At 49.8% G+C, this 17,968-nt stretch overlaps 1 protein-coding gene across 2 annotated transcripts in view; it reads right to left on the bottom strand.

The window, feature by feature from the left end:
- LOC148431061 (uncharacterized) overlaps positions 1-16,785 on the bottom strand; it is a 118,997-nt gene extending 102,212 nt beyond the window's left edge. For both annotated transcript variants that reach the window (XR_015877274.1, XM_088466381.1), the window contains exon 1: positions 16,704-16,785. Coding sequence is in view for 1 of the 2 variants with exons in the window: in XM_088466381.1 (XP_088322507.1) it covers positions 16,704-16,727 (24 nt within the window). In the remaining variant the exon portion in view is untranslated. The remainder of the gene's footprint in view (positions 1-16,703) is intronic.
- Positions 16,786-17,968: the final 1,183 nt, after the last annotated feature.

The following is a 17,968-nucleotide window of genomic DNA, read 5'->3' as shown; positions in this document are numbered from 1 at the left end:
CAGTAATGTAGGGAGGGTGTAATCAGTAATGTAGGGAGGGTGTAATCAGTAAGGACATACAGTAATGTAGGGAGGGTGTAATCAGTAATGTAGGGAGGGTGTAATCAGTAATGTAGGGAGGGTGTAATCAGTAATGACATACAGTAATGTAGGGAGGGTGTAATCAGTAATGTAGGGAGGGTGTAATCAGTAATGTAGGGAGGGTGTAATCAGTAATGTAGGGAGGGTGTAATCAGTAATGTAGGGAGGGTGTAATCAGTAATGTAGGGAGGATGTAATCAGTAATGTAGGGAGGGTGTAATCAGTAATGTAGGGAGGGTGTAATCAGTAATGTAGGGAGGGTGTAATCAGTAAGGACATACAGTAATGTAGGGAGGGTGTAATCAGTAATGTAGGGAGGGTGTAATCAGTAATGTAGGGAGGATGTAATCAGTAATGTAGGGAGGGTGTAATCAGTAAGGACATACAGTAATATAGGGAGGATGTAATCAGTAATGTAGGGAGGGTGTAATCAGTAATGTAGGGAGGGTGTAATCAGTAATGTAGGGAGGGTGTAATCAGTAATGTAGGGAGGGTGTAATCAGTAATGTAGGGAGGGTGTAATCAGTAATGTAGGGAGGGTGTAATCAGTAATGTAGGGAGGGTGTAATCAGTAATGTAGGGTGGGTGTAATCAGTAAGGACATACAGTAATGTAGGGAGGGTGTAATCAGTAATGTAGGGAGGATGTAATCAGTAATGTAGGGAGGGTGTAATCAGTAATGTAGGGAGGGTGTAATCAGTAATGTAGGGAGGGTGTAATCAGTAATGTAGGGAGGGTGTAATCAGTAATGTAGGGAGGATGTAATCAGTAATGTAGGGAGGGTGTAATCAGTAATGTAGGGAGGGTGTAATCAGTAATGTAGGGAGGGTGTAATCAGTAATGTAGGGAGGGTGTAATCAGTAAGGACATACAGTAATGTAGGGAGGGTGTAATCAGAATGTAGGGAGGGTGTAATCAGTAATGTAGGGAGGGTGTAATCAGTAATGTAGGGAGGGTGTAATCAGTAATGTAGGGAGGGTGTAATCAGTAAGGACATACAGTAATGTAGGGAGGGTGTAATCAGTAATGTAGGGAGGGTGTAATCAGTAAGGACATACAGTAATGTAGGGAGGGTGTAATCAGTAATGTAGGGAGGGTGTAATCAGTAAGGACATACAGTAATGTAGGGAGGGTGTAATCAGTAATGTAGGGAGGGTGTAATCAGTAATGTAGGGAGGGTGTAATCAGTAATGTAGGGAGGGTGTAATCAGTAATGTAGGGAGGGTGTAATCAGTAATGTAGGGTGGGTGTAATCAGTAAGGACATACAGTAATGTAGGGAGGGTGTAATCAGTAATGTAGGGAGGATGTAATCAGTAATGTAGGGAGGGTGTAATCAGTAATATAGGGAGGGTGTAATCAGTAATGTAGGGAGGGTGTAATCAGTAATGTAGGGAGGGTGTAATCAGTAATGTAGGGAGGATGTAATCAGTAATGTAGGGAGGGTGTAATCAGTAATGTAGGGAGGGTGTAATCAGTAAGGACATACAGTAATGTAGGGAGGGTGTAATCAGTAATGTAGGGAGGGTGTAATCAGTAATGTAGGGAGGATGTAATCAGTAATGTAGGGAGGGTGTAATCAGTAAGGACATACAGTAATGTAGGGAGGGTGTAATCAGTAATGTAGGGAGGGTGTAATCAGTAATGTAGGGAGGGTGTAATCAGTAATGTAGGGAGGGTGTAATCAATAAGGAAATACAGTAATGTAGGGAAGGTGTAATCAGTAATGTAGGGAGGGTGTAATCAGTAATGTAGGGAGGGTGTAATCAGTAATGTAGGGAGGGTGTAATCAGTAATGTAGGGAGGGTGTAATCAGTAAGGACATACAGTAATGTAGGGAGGGTGTAATCAGTAATGTAGGGAGGGTGTAATCAGTAATATAGGGAGGGTGTAATCAGTAATATAGGGAGGGTGTAATCAGTAATGTAGGGAGGGTGTAATCAGTAATGTAGGGAGGGTGTAATCAGTAAGGACATACAGTAATATAGGGAGGGTGTAATCAGTAATGTAGGGAGGGTGTAATCAGTACTGTAGGGAGGGTGTAATCAGTAATGTAGGGAGGGTGTAATCAGTAATGTAGGGAGGGTGTAATCAGTAAGGACATACAGTAATGTAGGGAGGGTGTAATCAGTAATGTAGGGAGGGTGTAATCAGTAATGTAGGGAGGGTGTAATCAGTAATGTAGGGAGGGTGTAATCAGTAATGTAGGGAGGGTGTAATCAGTAAAGTAGGGAGGGTGTAATCAGTAATGTAGGGAGGGTGTAATCAGTAATGTAGGGAGGGTGTAATCAGTAATGTAGGGAGGGTGTAATCAGTAATGTAGGGAGGGTGTAATCAGTAATGTAGGGAGGGTGTAATCAGTAATGTAGGGAGGGTGTAATCAGTAATGTAGGGAGGGTGTAATCAGTAATGTAGGGAGGGTGTAATCAGTAATGTAGGGAGGGTGTAATCAGTAATGTAGGGAGGGTGTAATCAGTAAGGACATACAGTAATGTAGGGAGGGTGTAATCAGTAATGTAGGGAGGGTGTAATCAGTAATGTAGGGAGGGTGTAATCAGTAAGGACATACAGTAATGTAGGGAGGGTGTAATCAGTAATGTAGGGAGGGTGTAATCAGTAAGGACATACAGTAATGTAGGGAGGGTGTAATCAGTAATGTAGGGAGGGTGTAATCAGTAATGTAGGGAGGGTGTAATCAGTAAGGACATACAGTAATATAGGGAGGGTGTAATCAGTAATGTAGTTTGGGTGTAATCAGTAATGTAGGGAGGGTGTAATCAGTAATGTAGGGAGGGTGTAATCAGTAATGTAGGGAGGGTGTAATCAGTAATGTAGGGAGGGTGTAATCAGTAAGGACATACAGTAATGTAGGGAGGGTGTAATCAGTAATGTAGGGAGGGTGTAATCAGTAATGTAGGGAGGGTGTAATCAGTAATGTAGGGAGGGTGTAATCAGTAATATAGGGAGGGTGTAATCAGTAATATAGGGAGGGTGTAATCAGTAATGTAGGGAGGGTGTAATCAGTAATGTAGGGAGGATGTAATCAGTAATGTAGGGAGGGTGTAATCAGTAATGTAGGGAGGGTGTAATCAGTAATGTAGGGAGGGTGTAATCAGTAAGGACATACCGCTAGGAAGGGATTCATTACTACCTGGCTCTGTCACATATGTTGAAGTACATCTATCAGGACGGTCACCCCATTCTACCTACATGTGATCTATCGCCTCCTGGACCATACTAACAATTCCTTCTATATGACTCTGCCAGGCTGCCTCATTTCTTTTCCTCTGACCACCACCGCCGCCGCCACCACGTGTGACTGACTGATCACATTCCCGCCGTGCCTTCGGATACTCTCTCTAACCTCCTATCTCGGACTCGGCCTTAGGTCTGACTCTTACACTAGACTAGTGGTTCCCAAACTACAGGTATGCCCTCAAAGTACCCTAACAGTCCAGGATTTAAGGATATACGTGGCACAGGTGGTTTAATCAAAGTGAATAAAATGATGATTAAGTCACCCATGCAAAAGCAGGGATATCCTTACAACATGGACTGTTGAGCTGCACACACACAATAGTGCTCAACCATTGGGTGTCCACACTGATACAGTATATATGACAGACATTGGGTGTCCACACTGATACAGTATATATGACAGACATTGGGTGTCCACACTGATACAGTATATGTGATAGACATTGGGTGTCCACACTGATACAGTATATATGATAGACATTGGGTGTCCACACTGATACAGTATATATGATAGACATTGGGTGTCCACACTGATACAGTATATGTGATAGACATTGGGTGTCCACACTGATACAGTATATATGACAGACATTGGGTGTCCACACTGATACAGTATGTATGATAGACATTGGGTGTCCACACTGATACAGAATATATGATAGACATTGGGTGTACACACTGATACAGTATATATGATAGACATTGGGTGTACACACTGATACAGTATGTATGATAGACATTGGGTGTCCACACTGATACAGTATGTATGATAGACATTGGGTGTACACACTGATACAGTATGTATGACAGACATTGGGTGTACACACTGATACAGTATATGTGACAGACATTGGGTGTCCACACTGATACAGTATATGTGATAGACATTGGGTGTCCACACTGATACAGTATATATGATAGACATTGGGTGTACACACTGATACAGTATATATGATAGACATTGGGTGTACACACTGATACAGTATATATGATAGACATTGGGTGTACACACTGATACAGTATATGACAGACATTGGGTGTCCACACTGATACAGTATATATGATAGACATTGGGTGTACACACTGATACAGTATGTATGATAGACATTGGGTGTCCACACTGATACAGTATATATGATAGACATTGGGTGTCCACACTGATACAGTATATATGATAGACATTGGGTGTGTACAATGATACAGTATATATGATAGACATTGTACACACTGATACAGTATATGTGACAGACATTGGGTGTACACACTGATACAGTATGTATGTTAGACATTGGGTGTACACACTGATACAGTATATATGACAGACATTGGGTGTCCACACTGATACAGTATATATGATAGACATTGGGTGTACACACTGATACAGTATATGTGACAGACATTGGGTGTACACACTGATACAGTATATGTGACAGACATTGGGTGTACACACTGATACAGTATATGTGACAGACATTGGGTGTACACACTGATACAGTATGTATGATAGACATTGGGTGTCCACACTGATACAGTATGTATGATAGACATTGGGTGTCCACACTGATACAGTATGTATGATAGACATTGGGTGTACACACTGATACAGAATATATGATAGACATTGGGTGTACACACTGATACAGTATATATGATAGACATTGGGTGTCCACACTGATACAGTATATATGATAGACATTGGGTGTGTACAATGATACAGTATATATGATAGACATTGTACACACTGATACAGTATATGTGACAGACATTGGGTGTACACACTGATACAGTATGTATGTTAGACATTGGGTGTACACACTGATACAGTATATATGATAGACATTGGGTGTACACACTGATACAGTATATATGATAGACATTGGGTGTACACACTGATACAGTATATATGATAGACATTGGGTGTGTACACTGATACAGAATATATGATAGACATTGGGTGTATACACTGATACAGTATATATATGACAGACATTGGGTGTACACACTGATATATATATATATATATACACACAGTCAGGTGCATAAATATTGGGACATTGACAGAAATTTCATATTTTGGCCTCTATTCACCACCACAATGGCTTTGAAATGAAACAAACAAGATGTGCTTTACCTGCAGACATTCAGATTTAATTTGAGGGTAATTACATCCAAATCAGGTGAACGGTGTAGGAATTACAACGGTTTCTCTATGTGCCTCCCACTTTTTAAGAACCCTACCAAGCCTTCTCATACCACAGACACAACAAGAGATATGGTAAGAACTTACCTTTGTTATCTCTGTTTCTACGAAGTCCATAGGGTCCACAGGGTTGACCTTGGGGTATAGGTTGGGAACCAAATCCGGGCACCACGCAGTTAAAGCTTTTAGCTCCCAGGATGCACTGGGTCCACTCTCCCTATAACCCCACCCCCAAGCCAGAGGCACCTCAGTTTGTAAGTAGCCAAAGGCCGGAGGAGGAGAGAAAAAGAGAGAGAAAACTGGAACACTCAATAACCATACTCACCGAAATGGGAGACGGAAAACCGGTGACCAGCCACACAGCCCATATGAAGCCAGGTGCGTCAGGGCGGGCGCCCTGTGGACCCTATGGACTTCGTAGAAACAGAGATAACAAAGGTAAGTTCTTACCATATCTCTTGTTTTCTACTTCAGGGTCCATAGGGGGTCCACAGGGTTGACCTTGGGGATGTCCCAAAGCAGTTCAACCAAGGGTGGGGACGCTCCTGTGCTGAGAGGAGAATCCGTCGCCAAAAAGGAAGCATCCTGAGAGGCAAAGGAAACCAATGCCTAGAACCTTAAAAAGGTGTGGACAGAAGACCACGTGGCCACCTAGTAAGGTAAAACAGCCGAGGCGCCACAGCGAGCCGCACACATGGCCCGAGAAAAAACAAGCATCAACAACAGGAAGGCCTACCCATGGGTAGGCCCCTGAGGAAGACCTACGAGGCCATCCAGCCAACATTTGGTTATAGGCCGGCCATCCTTTCCTGTGAAAACCAGAAATCTCAGACCACCAATAAGGAGTCCGATTTCCGTAAGGAACCTGAACGGATCACAAAAATCCAAAGAGGCCAGACCACAGTCAATGAGGCCACACCAGCCGAGAGGACTGGGGACAGAATGGCCGTACCATAAGTTCCAGAATAATATGGAACCTGAAAACCACTAAGAAGCAACACAGGGCGAGAGCAACTCCCACCCTGACATGATGCCCTCCAGAAGAGGGAGCCACATGAGAACGCTCCCAATTCAGACACTCTCCTGGTTGATATAAACACCCTGAGAGAAAGAGAGAGCCTAAGCAATAGACCATGTAATGGCTATCACAACCAGCGGTTCCATTGACTGTCCCCGGAGGTAACGAAGAACCACTACTTACTCCCCAGGAGTCCCTAGGGAGGACAAATGGAGGCATAATCAAGAAAACACTCCAAAGGATGAACTGGATACCAGAGTGGAGCAATTCCATATCTTAACCATACTGACAGTGTAGAGATCCGCACTGTCAGGAAGACCAGGCCAAGTGTGAAACCCAAGCCAGCCGGAAGGAATGCCAGAATATCTGGAAATCCTGGACACCGGAGGATTGTATCGACAGGTACAATACCATAAGATTTATGGCTGCCACAGTTTGTGGTAGGTCCCAGCAAAAGCTGATCCATGTGCTCTAATCATTCCAACGATGACAAAGCCAGGGAAGCCGTAAGACCACTGTAAGGACACAGTCAAAGACAAACGACCCAGGTCCAAGGCAAAACCAAAGACCCTGAGACAACAGGTCCGGGCAGTGAAGCATCAGGGATGGAGTATCGATGTAGAGACTCCGAAGATCCAAGTACCCCTGACATCTGGGGCAATCAGGAGCCACCAGCAGGAAAGCATCTCCGTCTCGATTGAAAACACTTCCAAAGACCTTGAGGAAGAAGGGAGACCGGAGAACACAGGTACACAAAGTGGAAGGACCACTTCACCGACAAAGAGTCGCTGAAGGTTGCTTCAGAATCCCCAAAGCTGAACTGTAACACCATAGTGTGATAAAGTCAGAAGGCCATGAGGGTCACCTCAGGGGGGCCCCCCCTGCTCACCAGGAGATGAAACCTCTCTTGGGGAAGAGACTAGTCCCCGGGATGCACGTCGTGACGGCTGAGGACTCCCGCTTCCCAATGGAGAGCTCCTGAAATGAACGCTGCCGAGATGGTCGGGAGGAGACCCTCGGACTATGTCCGAATATGTGACATACCTGTCATTGCCACCCAACGAACAGTGTTGCTAAAAAGGAAGCCACTGTCCTGACCCTGTCGGACTGAACCTTTTCAGGTTCACCGGGAAACAAGAGTTATGCCAGAGTAAGTTAATTGACAGGGTGGAATCGACAGACGTCCAACTGCACTGAAAAGGATTCGATCCAGACACTGTCCATAGCAAAGAAAACCCTGGACGAGATGGCCATAGCCACCCGGACAGGGACCGACTTGCCTCCGGAGAGAGCATCATCGTTTGAACAGTTATCCGACAGAAAAAACTCATTCCATCTGGAGATGAGCCAATTATGGAAAGGCCTGGAATGGAACTGAGCCCATTCCACCATGCATCCCAGAGTGTAAAGACATCTGTCGACTGCGCAGACAACCATGTACTCCTAATGGAAGAGAGGAGATTCCGTCTTAAGCCAGAAGAATTCTCAGATTCTGAGAATCCAGCAGGGATCCTAGATGAAGAATACCCAGAGAGGGATGCAGGGAGGACTTTTTCCCCGTTGATTAAACGTCTGCACCCTGAAGAAGCCACAGTCATCCTGACCTGGCCGTAAAGTACCCCGGTGATCCCGCTAAGAGCAGGAGGCCGTCCAGGTACAGGAGCATTGGGATATACTGAACAGAAGAACTGTCAGAAAATCCAAAACGCTGGTAAACCCCTGTGGGGCTGAGGACAGTCCCAACAGGCAGAGCCCGAAAAATTGTAAGTGTTGCTGTGATACAGCAAACCTCAGCCCATGCTGAGGAAAGGTCTCTGTAAGTACCCGTAGGCACGCGTCCTGTATATCCAGTGATACCATAAAGTCCCCAGGTTCCAAACATCGTATGATGGAGCATAGGGATTTCCTCCTGAGCCCAGGTAGCTTTAGGAACTGGTTCAGGGAATTGAGACAGAGAATAGGCCAAAGAGGACCATTCAGCCACCGCACCAGAAAGAAAGCAGAACAACCAGTCCCTCACTGAGATAGTGGGGATGGCCTAATTAGCTCCGCTTACCGCAACAACTGCATAGCTTTCTGGATCTGTAAGGCCCTTGTAAAGAGGGCGTACCCTCCTACCCACGTAGCCGCGGCAACTTGACACTAATACCGGGCGAACTGAGAAAATCGGTATCTCCCAGTTGTAGGCCTGTCCCGTCAGGCTGAAGAGATATCCGTAGGTTCAGAAGCAGGATCGGCTGGCAGTCCAGGCCTGCTCGGTACTGGATATGTCGGCCCTTGTAGATGCCGACAGTCTACGAAGAAACAGACCTTTAGGCTGACCCAGAGGACAAAAAAGACTTAACAGACTTAGTCTGAGGCCTTGTAGTGGGCATAGCTGAAAGCGGTAAACTTGTCGTTAGTAATACTGCCAATGTTACTACAATCTTGTCAAGGTCAGGACCAAACAATATCAACCCTAAAGATGGTATCTGCACCTCTGCATTCCCAGAGCGCAGCCATAGGGTATTACGGAGGATACAGTCGCAGCCGGAACTCTGAAAGTTAGGAGACTGGTATCCAATATAGGCATTTCCACCTATGACAACAGCATATATTACGTGAGCGACCAAATACATTTGAACCCCCGACGTGTTGGAGGGGAAAAAACGTTACAAATGCATCAACCCAATATGCAATAGTATTAACCAACCATGCTATAGCCATGGTAGGATGGGTAACAACTCCTGAAAGCAAGTATACTGATTTCAGGCAGAGTTACCACCTACGGATCCGAAGAATCCGACCACGCAGGAATGGGAGGCGTAGTAACGTCTGTAATCAGACGAGTAACACGCCCATCCCCCCCAGGAGGGGCTCGTGATGACCCTCAGGGAATTTGGGACAGGAGGCCAAACACTGTTGTAACACCTCCTATCTGGCAACAGCCAGAGTCCCGCTATGCGATCCACCCGCTAGTCAGCAACAGGGAACCCGAAGGCACGCAATACTGAGGGTGTATGATACAGGTGCAGGTCAACATTCACTCTAACCAGAATGGACCTGCTACCAGCCCTAAAGCAGGGATAATAATACCTGAAATAGGCTTCCCCCCGTGTAAGAGGGAAAGAGCCCCGAACAGTACCCAGTTCACGGCAGAGCCAACTGGGAAGTAACCACAGGGCGTCAACCACGCCAATTAGCGTTTCGTAGAAAACGACATCCACCCAGGGTGGCTGTTGTGGTAATCCCTGCAAGGGGAATGACAGACTATTGTGGCACCAGGGGGAATTCATATACTGCGAAAAACCCCTGCAGGGAGAGGTAGTCTGTGTCACAGGGGAAGAGTGCAAGAAGCTGCGAGATACCCTGAGATGAAAAGGGCAGTATGGTGAAGTAACCCCAAGTGAGGTACAACAATGGGGCCCGCCCGGCGATCCGCAATTGAGAGGATCCCGAGAAAACAAACCGCCCAAGGGGGTCGTGAAAGAGGCCAGCACCAGATGACGCCACATACAGAACCCTTTATGAGTCAAATCCTCCGCACTAACACCTGCAGCACATGACTTGCAGGATAGTAAAAATGGGTGCAGTATAACGCTCTATCTCCTGGTCAGACATATCTGACCAATCTTGGCGGAAATATTAAGCAGCGCTATACTGGTCCTGACTGATGCCAAAAATTAGCTGCAGGGACCCATTTTCAGCGTATGCAACACACAGTTCCATCTAAAATATGGCAACGTGCAGCACGCAACAGTATGTGACAAACCACACAAATATTAACAAGTATATAAATGTGAGGTCTCAGAACCACCCTAAGTACAGCTGTATTAGGGCAGATAAAGAAAAGGGATAGATATACACTGACAGGTGAGAGAATAAAGTACAGTCAGCACTAGCATAAGTCACATACAATGCAGATATATACATATATACATAAACATGTCATATAATATACTGCACTATTACACTGCATTCAACTGCCCAGAGTCAGTGTCTGGGAAGGCTACAGTGCTGTGTACACTGACCTGATGGTGAGGTACGCAGGGGGACTGGACTCACTGCCATCCTGAGAGATTTCTGCTGCACCACAGAGATAAAATGGCCGCTGGAGACCTCAGAGGAAGCGTGGCCCGCGGAGGAAGCAGCTCAGCGACGCCAGACTATGGATACTGAAAGGCGCGCTGAGCTGAGGGGAGGAGCCGCTGTAACAGGGAAGGCTGCCTCCCCTGGCCGGCTATTAACCCCCGGGACGCCGGCTCCCTGCACCGATCGTTAAGTCCCTGGTGGTCTAGTGGACACACGGGGTATGGGGGGCCCGCCGCCACTGCCGGCGCCTCCGGTCTGTCCCCTGAGACCGGAGGCACAGGACTGCATTTGAAATGCGCGGATCACCGCAAGCGGTGATCCGCGACCTTACCTGCTCCCCGTGGATCCGGCAGCAGTCCTGGGCGCCCACAGAGTCCGGCTAGTACAGACTCTGGGGTCCCGCTGAGATCCCCAGATCTGTACTGGCGTCTCAGCGCCAGCGGGGTGACGGAGCGGCAGCTTAGACGTCCTATGGACAGTCCGACGCTGCCGCTCTGAAGAGTCCAAAGTCCATGGAAAAAACTTTGTCCCTAAAAAAATAAAATAAGCTTAGGGGCTGCTAATCAGCTCCCCCTGCGCTAACGGTGACCCGACTCCGGCCGGGCACCAACTTAAACTAAGGTGCCTCTGGCTTGGGGGTGGGGTTATAGGGAGAGTGGACCCAGTGCATCCTGGGAGCTAAAAGCTTTAACTGCGTGGTGCCCGGATTTGGTTCCCAACCTATACCCCAAGGTCAACCCTGTGGACCCCCTATGGACCCTGAAGTAGAAACTAACTCTAATAGTGTCCTACAACTTTCCACCTCTCTGTTATAGAACCCTACCAAGCCTCCTCATACCACAGACACACTAACTCTAATAGTGTCCTACAACTTTCCACCTCTGTTATAGAACCCTACCAAGCCTCCTCATACCACACACTAACTCTAATAGTGTCCTACAACTTCCCACCTCTCTGTTATAGAACCCTACCAAGCCTTCTCATACCACAGACACACTAACTCTAATAGTGTCCTACAACTTTCCACCTGTTATAGAACCCTACCAAGCCTTCTCATACCACACGCTAACTCTAATAGTGTCCTACAACTTCCCACCTCTCTGTTATAGAACCCTACCAAGCCTTCTCATACCACAGACACACTAACTCTAATAGTGTCCTACAACTTTCCACCTCTCTGTTATAGAACCCTACCAAGCCTTCTCATACCACAGACACACTAACTCTAATAGTGTCCTACAACTTCCCACCTCTGTTATAGAACCCTACCAAGCCTTCTCATACCACACACTAACTCTAATAGTGTCCTACAACTTCCCACCTCTGTTATAGAACCCTACCAAGCCTTCTCATACCACAGACATACTAACTCTAATAATGTCCTACAACTTTCCACCTGTTATAGAACCCTACCAAGCCTTCTCATACCACAGACACACTAACTCTAATAGTGTCCTACAACTTTCCACCTCTCTGTTATAGAACCCTACCAAGCCTCCTCATACCACACACTAACTCTAATAGTGTCCTACAACTTTCCACCTCTCTGTTATAGAACCCTACCAAGCCTTCTCATACCACAGACACACTAACTCTAATAGTGTCCTACAACTTTCCACCTCTCTGTTATAGAACCCTACCAAGCCTTCTCATACCACACACTAACTCTAATAGTGTCCTACAACTTCCCACCTCTCTGTTATAGAACCCTACCAAGCCTTCTCATACCACACACTAACTCTAATAGTGTCCTACAACTTTCCACCTCTCTGTTATAGAACCCTACCAAGCCTCCTCATACCACAGACACACTAACTCTAATAGTGTCCTACAACTTTCCACCTCTCTGTTATAGAACCCTACCAAGCCACCTCATACCACACACTAACTCTAATAGTGTCCTACAACTTCCCACCTCTCTGTTATAGAACCCTACCAAGCCTTCTCATACCACAGACACACTAACTCTAATAGTGTCCTACAACTTTCCACCTCTCTGTTATAGAACCCTACCAAGCCTTCTCATACCACACACTAACTCTAATAGTGTCCTACAACTTCCCACCTCTCGGTTATAGAACCCTACCAAGCCTTCTCATACCACACACTAACTCTAATAGTGTCCTACAACTTTCCACCTCTCTGTTATAGAACCCTACCAAGCCTTCTCATACCACAGACACACTAACTCTAATAGTGTCCTACAACTTTTCACCTCTCTGTTATAGAACCCTACCAAGCCTTCTCATACCACAGACACACTAACTCTAATAGTGTCCTACAACTTCCCACCTCTGTTATAGAACCCTACCAAGCCTTCTCATACCACACACTAACTCTAATAGTGTCCTACAACTTTCCACCTGTTATAGAACCCTACCAAGCCTTCTCATACCACAGACATACTAACTGTAATAATGTCCTACAACTTTCCACCTGTTATAGAACCCTACCAAGCCTTCTCATACCACAGACACACTAACTCTAATAGTGTCCTACAACTTTCCACCTCTCTGTTATAGAACCCTACCAAGCCTCCTCATACCACACACTAACTCTAATAGTGTCCTACAACTTTCCACCTCTCTGTTATAGAACCCTACCAAGCCTTCTCATACCACAGACACACTAACTCTAATAGTGTCCTACAACTTTCCACCTCTCTGTTATAGAACCCTACCAAGCCTTCTCATACCACACACTAACTCTAATAGTGTCCTACAACTTCCCACCTCTCTGTTATAGAACCCTACCAAGCCTTCTCATACCACACACTAACTCTAATAGTGTCCTACAACTTTCCACCTCTCTGTTATAGAACCCTACCAAGCCTCCTCATACCACAGACACACTAACTCTAATAGTGTCCTACAACTTTCCACCTCTCTGTTATAGAACCCTACCAAGCCTCCTCATACCACACACTAACTCTAATAGTGTCCTACAACTTCCCACCTCTCTGTTATAGAACCCTACCAAGCCTTCTCATACCACAGACACACTAACTCTAATAGTGTCCTACAACTTTCCACCTCTCTGTTATAGAACCCTACCAAGCCTTCTCATACCACACACTAACTCTAATAGTGTCCTACAACTTCCCACCTCTCTGTTATAGAACCCTACCAAGCCTTCTCATACCACACACTAACTCTAATAGTGTCCTACAACTTTCCACCTCTCTGTTATAGAACCCTACCAAGCCTTCTCATACCACAGACTAACTCTAATAGTGTCCTACAACTTCCCACCTCTCTGTTATAGAACCCTACCAAGCCTTCTCATACCACAGACACACTAACTCTAATAGTGTCCTACAACTTTTCACCTCTCTGTTATAGAACCCTACCAAGCCTTCTCATACCACAGACACACTAACTCTAATAGTGTCCTACAACTTTCCACCTCTCTGTTATAGAACCCTACCAAGCCTTCTCATACCACACACTAACTCTAATAGTGTCCTACAACTTCCCACCTCTCTGTTATAGAACCCTACCAAGCCTTCTCATACCACACACTAACTCTAATAGTGTCCTACAACTTTCCACCTCTCTGTTATAGAACCCTACCAAGCCTCCTCATACCACAGACACACTAACTCTAATAGTGTCCTACAACTTCCCACCTCTCTGTTATAGAACCCTACCAAGCCTTCTCATACCACAGACACACTAACTCTAATAGTGTCCTACAACTTTCCACCTCTCTGTTATAGAACCCTACCAAGCCTCCTCATACCACAGACTAACTCTAATAGTGTCCTACAACTTTCCACCTCTCTGCCACAACTTCTCTTCCCCTGATACTGCTCTACTACTTCTTATCCAAACCCTAGAAATATTTTGTGAGGAGATTCCAGCTACTCTACACACTTCACACTGACTTCTATGTCATCTGTGGCACATTAGCGTAACTCTCATACGTGGAATGAGTTCACTGTCCCCGTCCCTGACCCCTTATAGCAGCGCACTGCCCCCGTCACTGACCCCTTATAGCAGCGCCCTGCCCCCGTCCCTGACCCCTTACAGCAGCGCCCTGCCCCGTCACTGACCCCTTATAGCAGCGCCCTGCCCCGTCACTGACCCCTTATAGCAGCGCCCTGCCCCCGTCCCTGACCCCTTACAGCAGCGCCCTGCCCCCGTCACTGACCCCTTACAGCAGCGCCCTGCCGCCGTCCCTTACCCCTGTGCCCCCTGGGACTCACCCCTGTGCCCGCGTCCCTTACCCCTGTGCCCCCGGCACTCACCCCTGTGCCCCCGGCAGTCTCCCCTGTGCCCCCGGCACTCACCCCTGTGCCCCCGGCAGTCTCCCCTGTGCCCCCGGCACTCACCCCTGTGCCCCCGGCACTCACCCCTGTGCCCCCGGCACTCACCCCTGTGCCCCCGGCAGTCTCCCCTGTGCCCCCGGCACTCACCCCTGTGCCCCCGGCAGTCTCCCCTGTGCCCCCGGCACTCACCCCTGTGCCCCCGGCAGTCTCCCCTGTGCCCCCGGCACTCACCCCTGTGCCCCCGGCACTCACCCCTGTGCCCCCGGCAGTCTCCCCTGTGCCCCCGGCACTCACCCCTGTGCCCCCGGCACTCACCCCTGTGCCCCCGGCAGTCTCCCCTGTGCCCCCGGCACTCACCCCTGTGCCCCCGGCAGTCTCCCCTGTGCCCCCGGCACTCACCCCTGTGCCCCCGGCACTCACCCCTGTGCCCCCGGCAGTCTCCCCTGTGCCCCCGGCACTCACCCCTGTGCCCCCGGCAGTCTCCCCTGTGCCCCCGGCACTCACCCCTGTGCCCCCGGCACTCACCCCTGTGCCCCCGGCACTCACCCCTGTGCCCCCGGCAGTCTCCCCTGTGCCCCCGGCACTCACCCCTGTGCCCCCGGCAGTCTCCCCTGTGCCCCCGGCACTCACCCCTGTGCCCCCGGCAGTCTCCCCTGTGCCCCCGGCAGTCTCCCCTGTGCCCCCGGCACTCACCCCTGTGCCCCCGGCACTCACCCCTGTGCCCCCGGCAGTCTCCCCTGTGCCCCCGGCACTCACCCCTGTGCCCCCGGCAGTCTCCCCTGTGCCCCCGGCACTCACCCCTGTGCCCCCGGCACTCACCCCTGTGCCCCCGGCAGTCTCCCCTGTGCCCCCGGCACTCACCCCTGTGCCCCCGGCACTCACCCCTGTGCCCCCGGCACTCACCCCTGTGCCCCCGGCAGTCTCCCCTGTGCCCCCGGCACTCACCCCTGTGCCCCCGGCAGTCTCCCCTGTGCCCCCGGCACTCACCCCTGTGCCCCCGGCACTCACCCCTGTGCCCCCGGCACTCACCCCTGTGCCCCCGGCAGTCTCCCCTGTGCCCCCGGCACTCACCCCTGTGCCCCCGGCACTCACCCCTGTGCCCCCGGCAGTCTCCCCTGTGCCCCCGGCACTCACCCCTGTGCCCCCGGCAGTCTCCCCTGTGCCCCCGGCACTCACCCCTGTGCCCCTGGCACTCACCCCTGTGCCCCCGGCAGTCTCCCCTGTGCCCCCGGCACTCACCCCTGTGCCCCCGGCACTCACCCCTGTGCCCCCGGCAGTCTCCCCTGTGCCCCCGGCACTCACCCCTGTGCCCCCGGCAGTCTCCCCTGTGCCCCCGGCACTCACCCCTGTGCCCCCGGCACTCACCCCTGTGCCCCCGGCAGTCTCCCCTGTGCCCCCGGCACTCACCCCTGTGCCCCCGGCACTCACCCCTGTGCCCCCGGCACTCACCCCTGTGCCCCCGGCAGTCTCCCCTGTGCCCCCGGCACTCACCCCTGTGCCCCCGGCAGTCTCCCCTGTGCCCCTGGCACTCACCCCTGTGCCCCCGGCACTCACCCCTGTGCCCCCGGCAGTCTCCCCTGTGCCCCCGGCACTCACCCCTGTGCCCCCGGCACTCACCCCTGTGCCCCCGGCAGTCTCCCCTGTGCCCCCGGCACTCACCCCTGTGCCCCCGGCACTCACCCCTGTGCCCCCGGCACTCACCCCTGTGCCCCCGGCAGTCTCCCCTGTGCCCCCGGCAGTCTCCCCTGTGCCCCCGGCACTCACCCCTGTGCCCCCGGCAGTCTCCCCTGTGCCCCCGGCACTCACCCCTGTGCCCCCGGCAGTCTCCATGGTGCTGTCGCAGCTCCGGGGATAGGAGGAGATTTGAGTCTTCCGCAGAGTCACAGAATGGCTGCAGCTACAAAGGATTCTGGGGAAGATTGGGAGGGGCCTGAGACTGACCACGCCCCCAACACGCTGCTGTCACCCAACACTGACAGCCCCCAGCATGCCTCACTGATGTCCCTGTGTGTGTGTGTGTGATCAGTGCCTCACTGATGTCCCTGTGTGTGTGTGATGAGTGCCTCACTGATGTCCCTGTGTGTGTGTGTGATCAGTGCCTCACTGATGTCCCTGTGTGTGTGTGATCAGTGCCTCACTGATGTCCCTGTGTGTGTGTGATCAGTGCCTCACTGATGTCCCTGTGTGTGTGTGATCAGTGCCTCACTGATGTCCCTGTGTGTGTGTGATGAGTGCCTCACTGATGTCCCTGTGTGTGTGTGATCAGTGCCTCACTGATGTCCCTGTGTGTGTGTGATCAGTGCCTCACTGATGTCCGTCTGTGTGTGTGTGTGATCAGTGCCTCAGTGATGTCCCTGTGTGTGTGTGTGATCAGTGCCTCAGTGATGTCCCTGTGTGTGTGTGATCAGTGCCTCACTGATGTCCCTGTGTGTGTGTGATGAGTGCCTCACTGATGTCCCTGTGTGTGTGTGATGAGTGCCTCACTGATGTCCCTGTGTGTGTGTGATCAGTGCCTCACTGATGTCCCTGTGTGTGTGTGATGAGTGCCTCACTGATGTCCCTGTGTGTGTGTGATGAGTGCCTCACTGATGTCCCTGTGTGTGTGTGATCAGTGCCTCACTGATGTCCGTATGTGTGTGTGTGTGATCAGTGCCTCAGTGATGTCCCTGTGTGTGTGTGTGATCAGTGCCTCAGTGATGTCCCTGTGTGTGTGTGATCAGTGCCTCACTGATGTCCCTGTGTGTGTGTGATCAGTGCCTCACTGATGTCCCTGTGTGTGTGTGATGAGTGCCTCACTGATGTCCCTGTGTGTGTGTGATCAGTGCCTCACTGATGTCCCTGTGTGTGTGTGATGAGTGCCTCACTGATGTCCCTGTGTGTGTGTGATGAGTGCCTCACTGATGTCCCTGTGTGTGTGTGATCAGTGCCTCACTGATGTCCGTCTGTGTGTGTGTGTGATCAGTGCCTCAGTGATGTCCCTGTGTGTGTGTGTGATCAGTGCCTCAGTGATGTCCCTGTGTGTGTGTGATCAGTGCCTCACTGATGTCCCTGTGTGTGTGTGATGAGTGCCT

The sequence above is a fragment of the Taudactylus pleione genome, unplaced genomic scaffold, assembly GCF_031769625.1.
Source record: "Taudactylus pleione unplaced genomic scaffold, aTauple2 ptg002994l, whole genome shotgun sequence".
NCBI lineage: Eukaryota > Metazoa > Chordata > Amphibia > Anura > Myobatrachidae > Taudactylus > Taudactylus pleione.
This window is presented reverse-complemented; position numbering and strand designations above follow the sequence as displayed.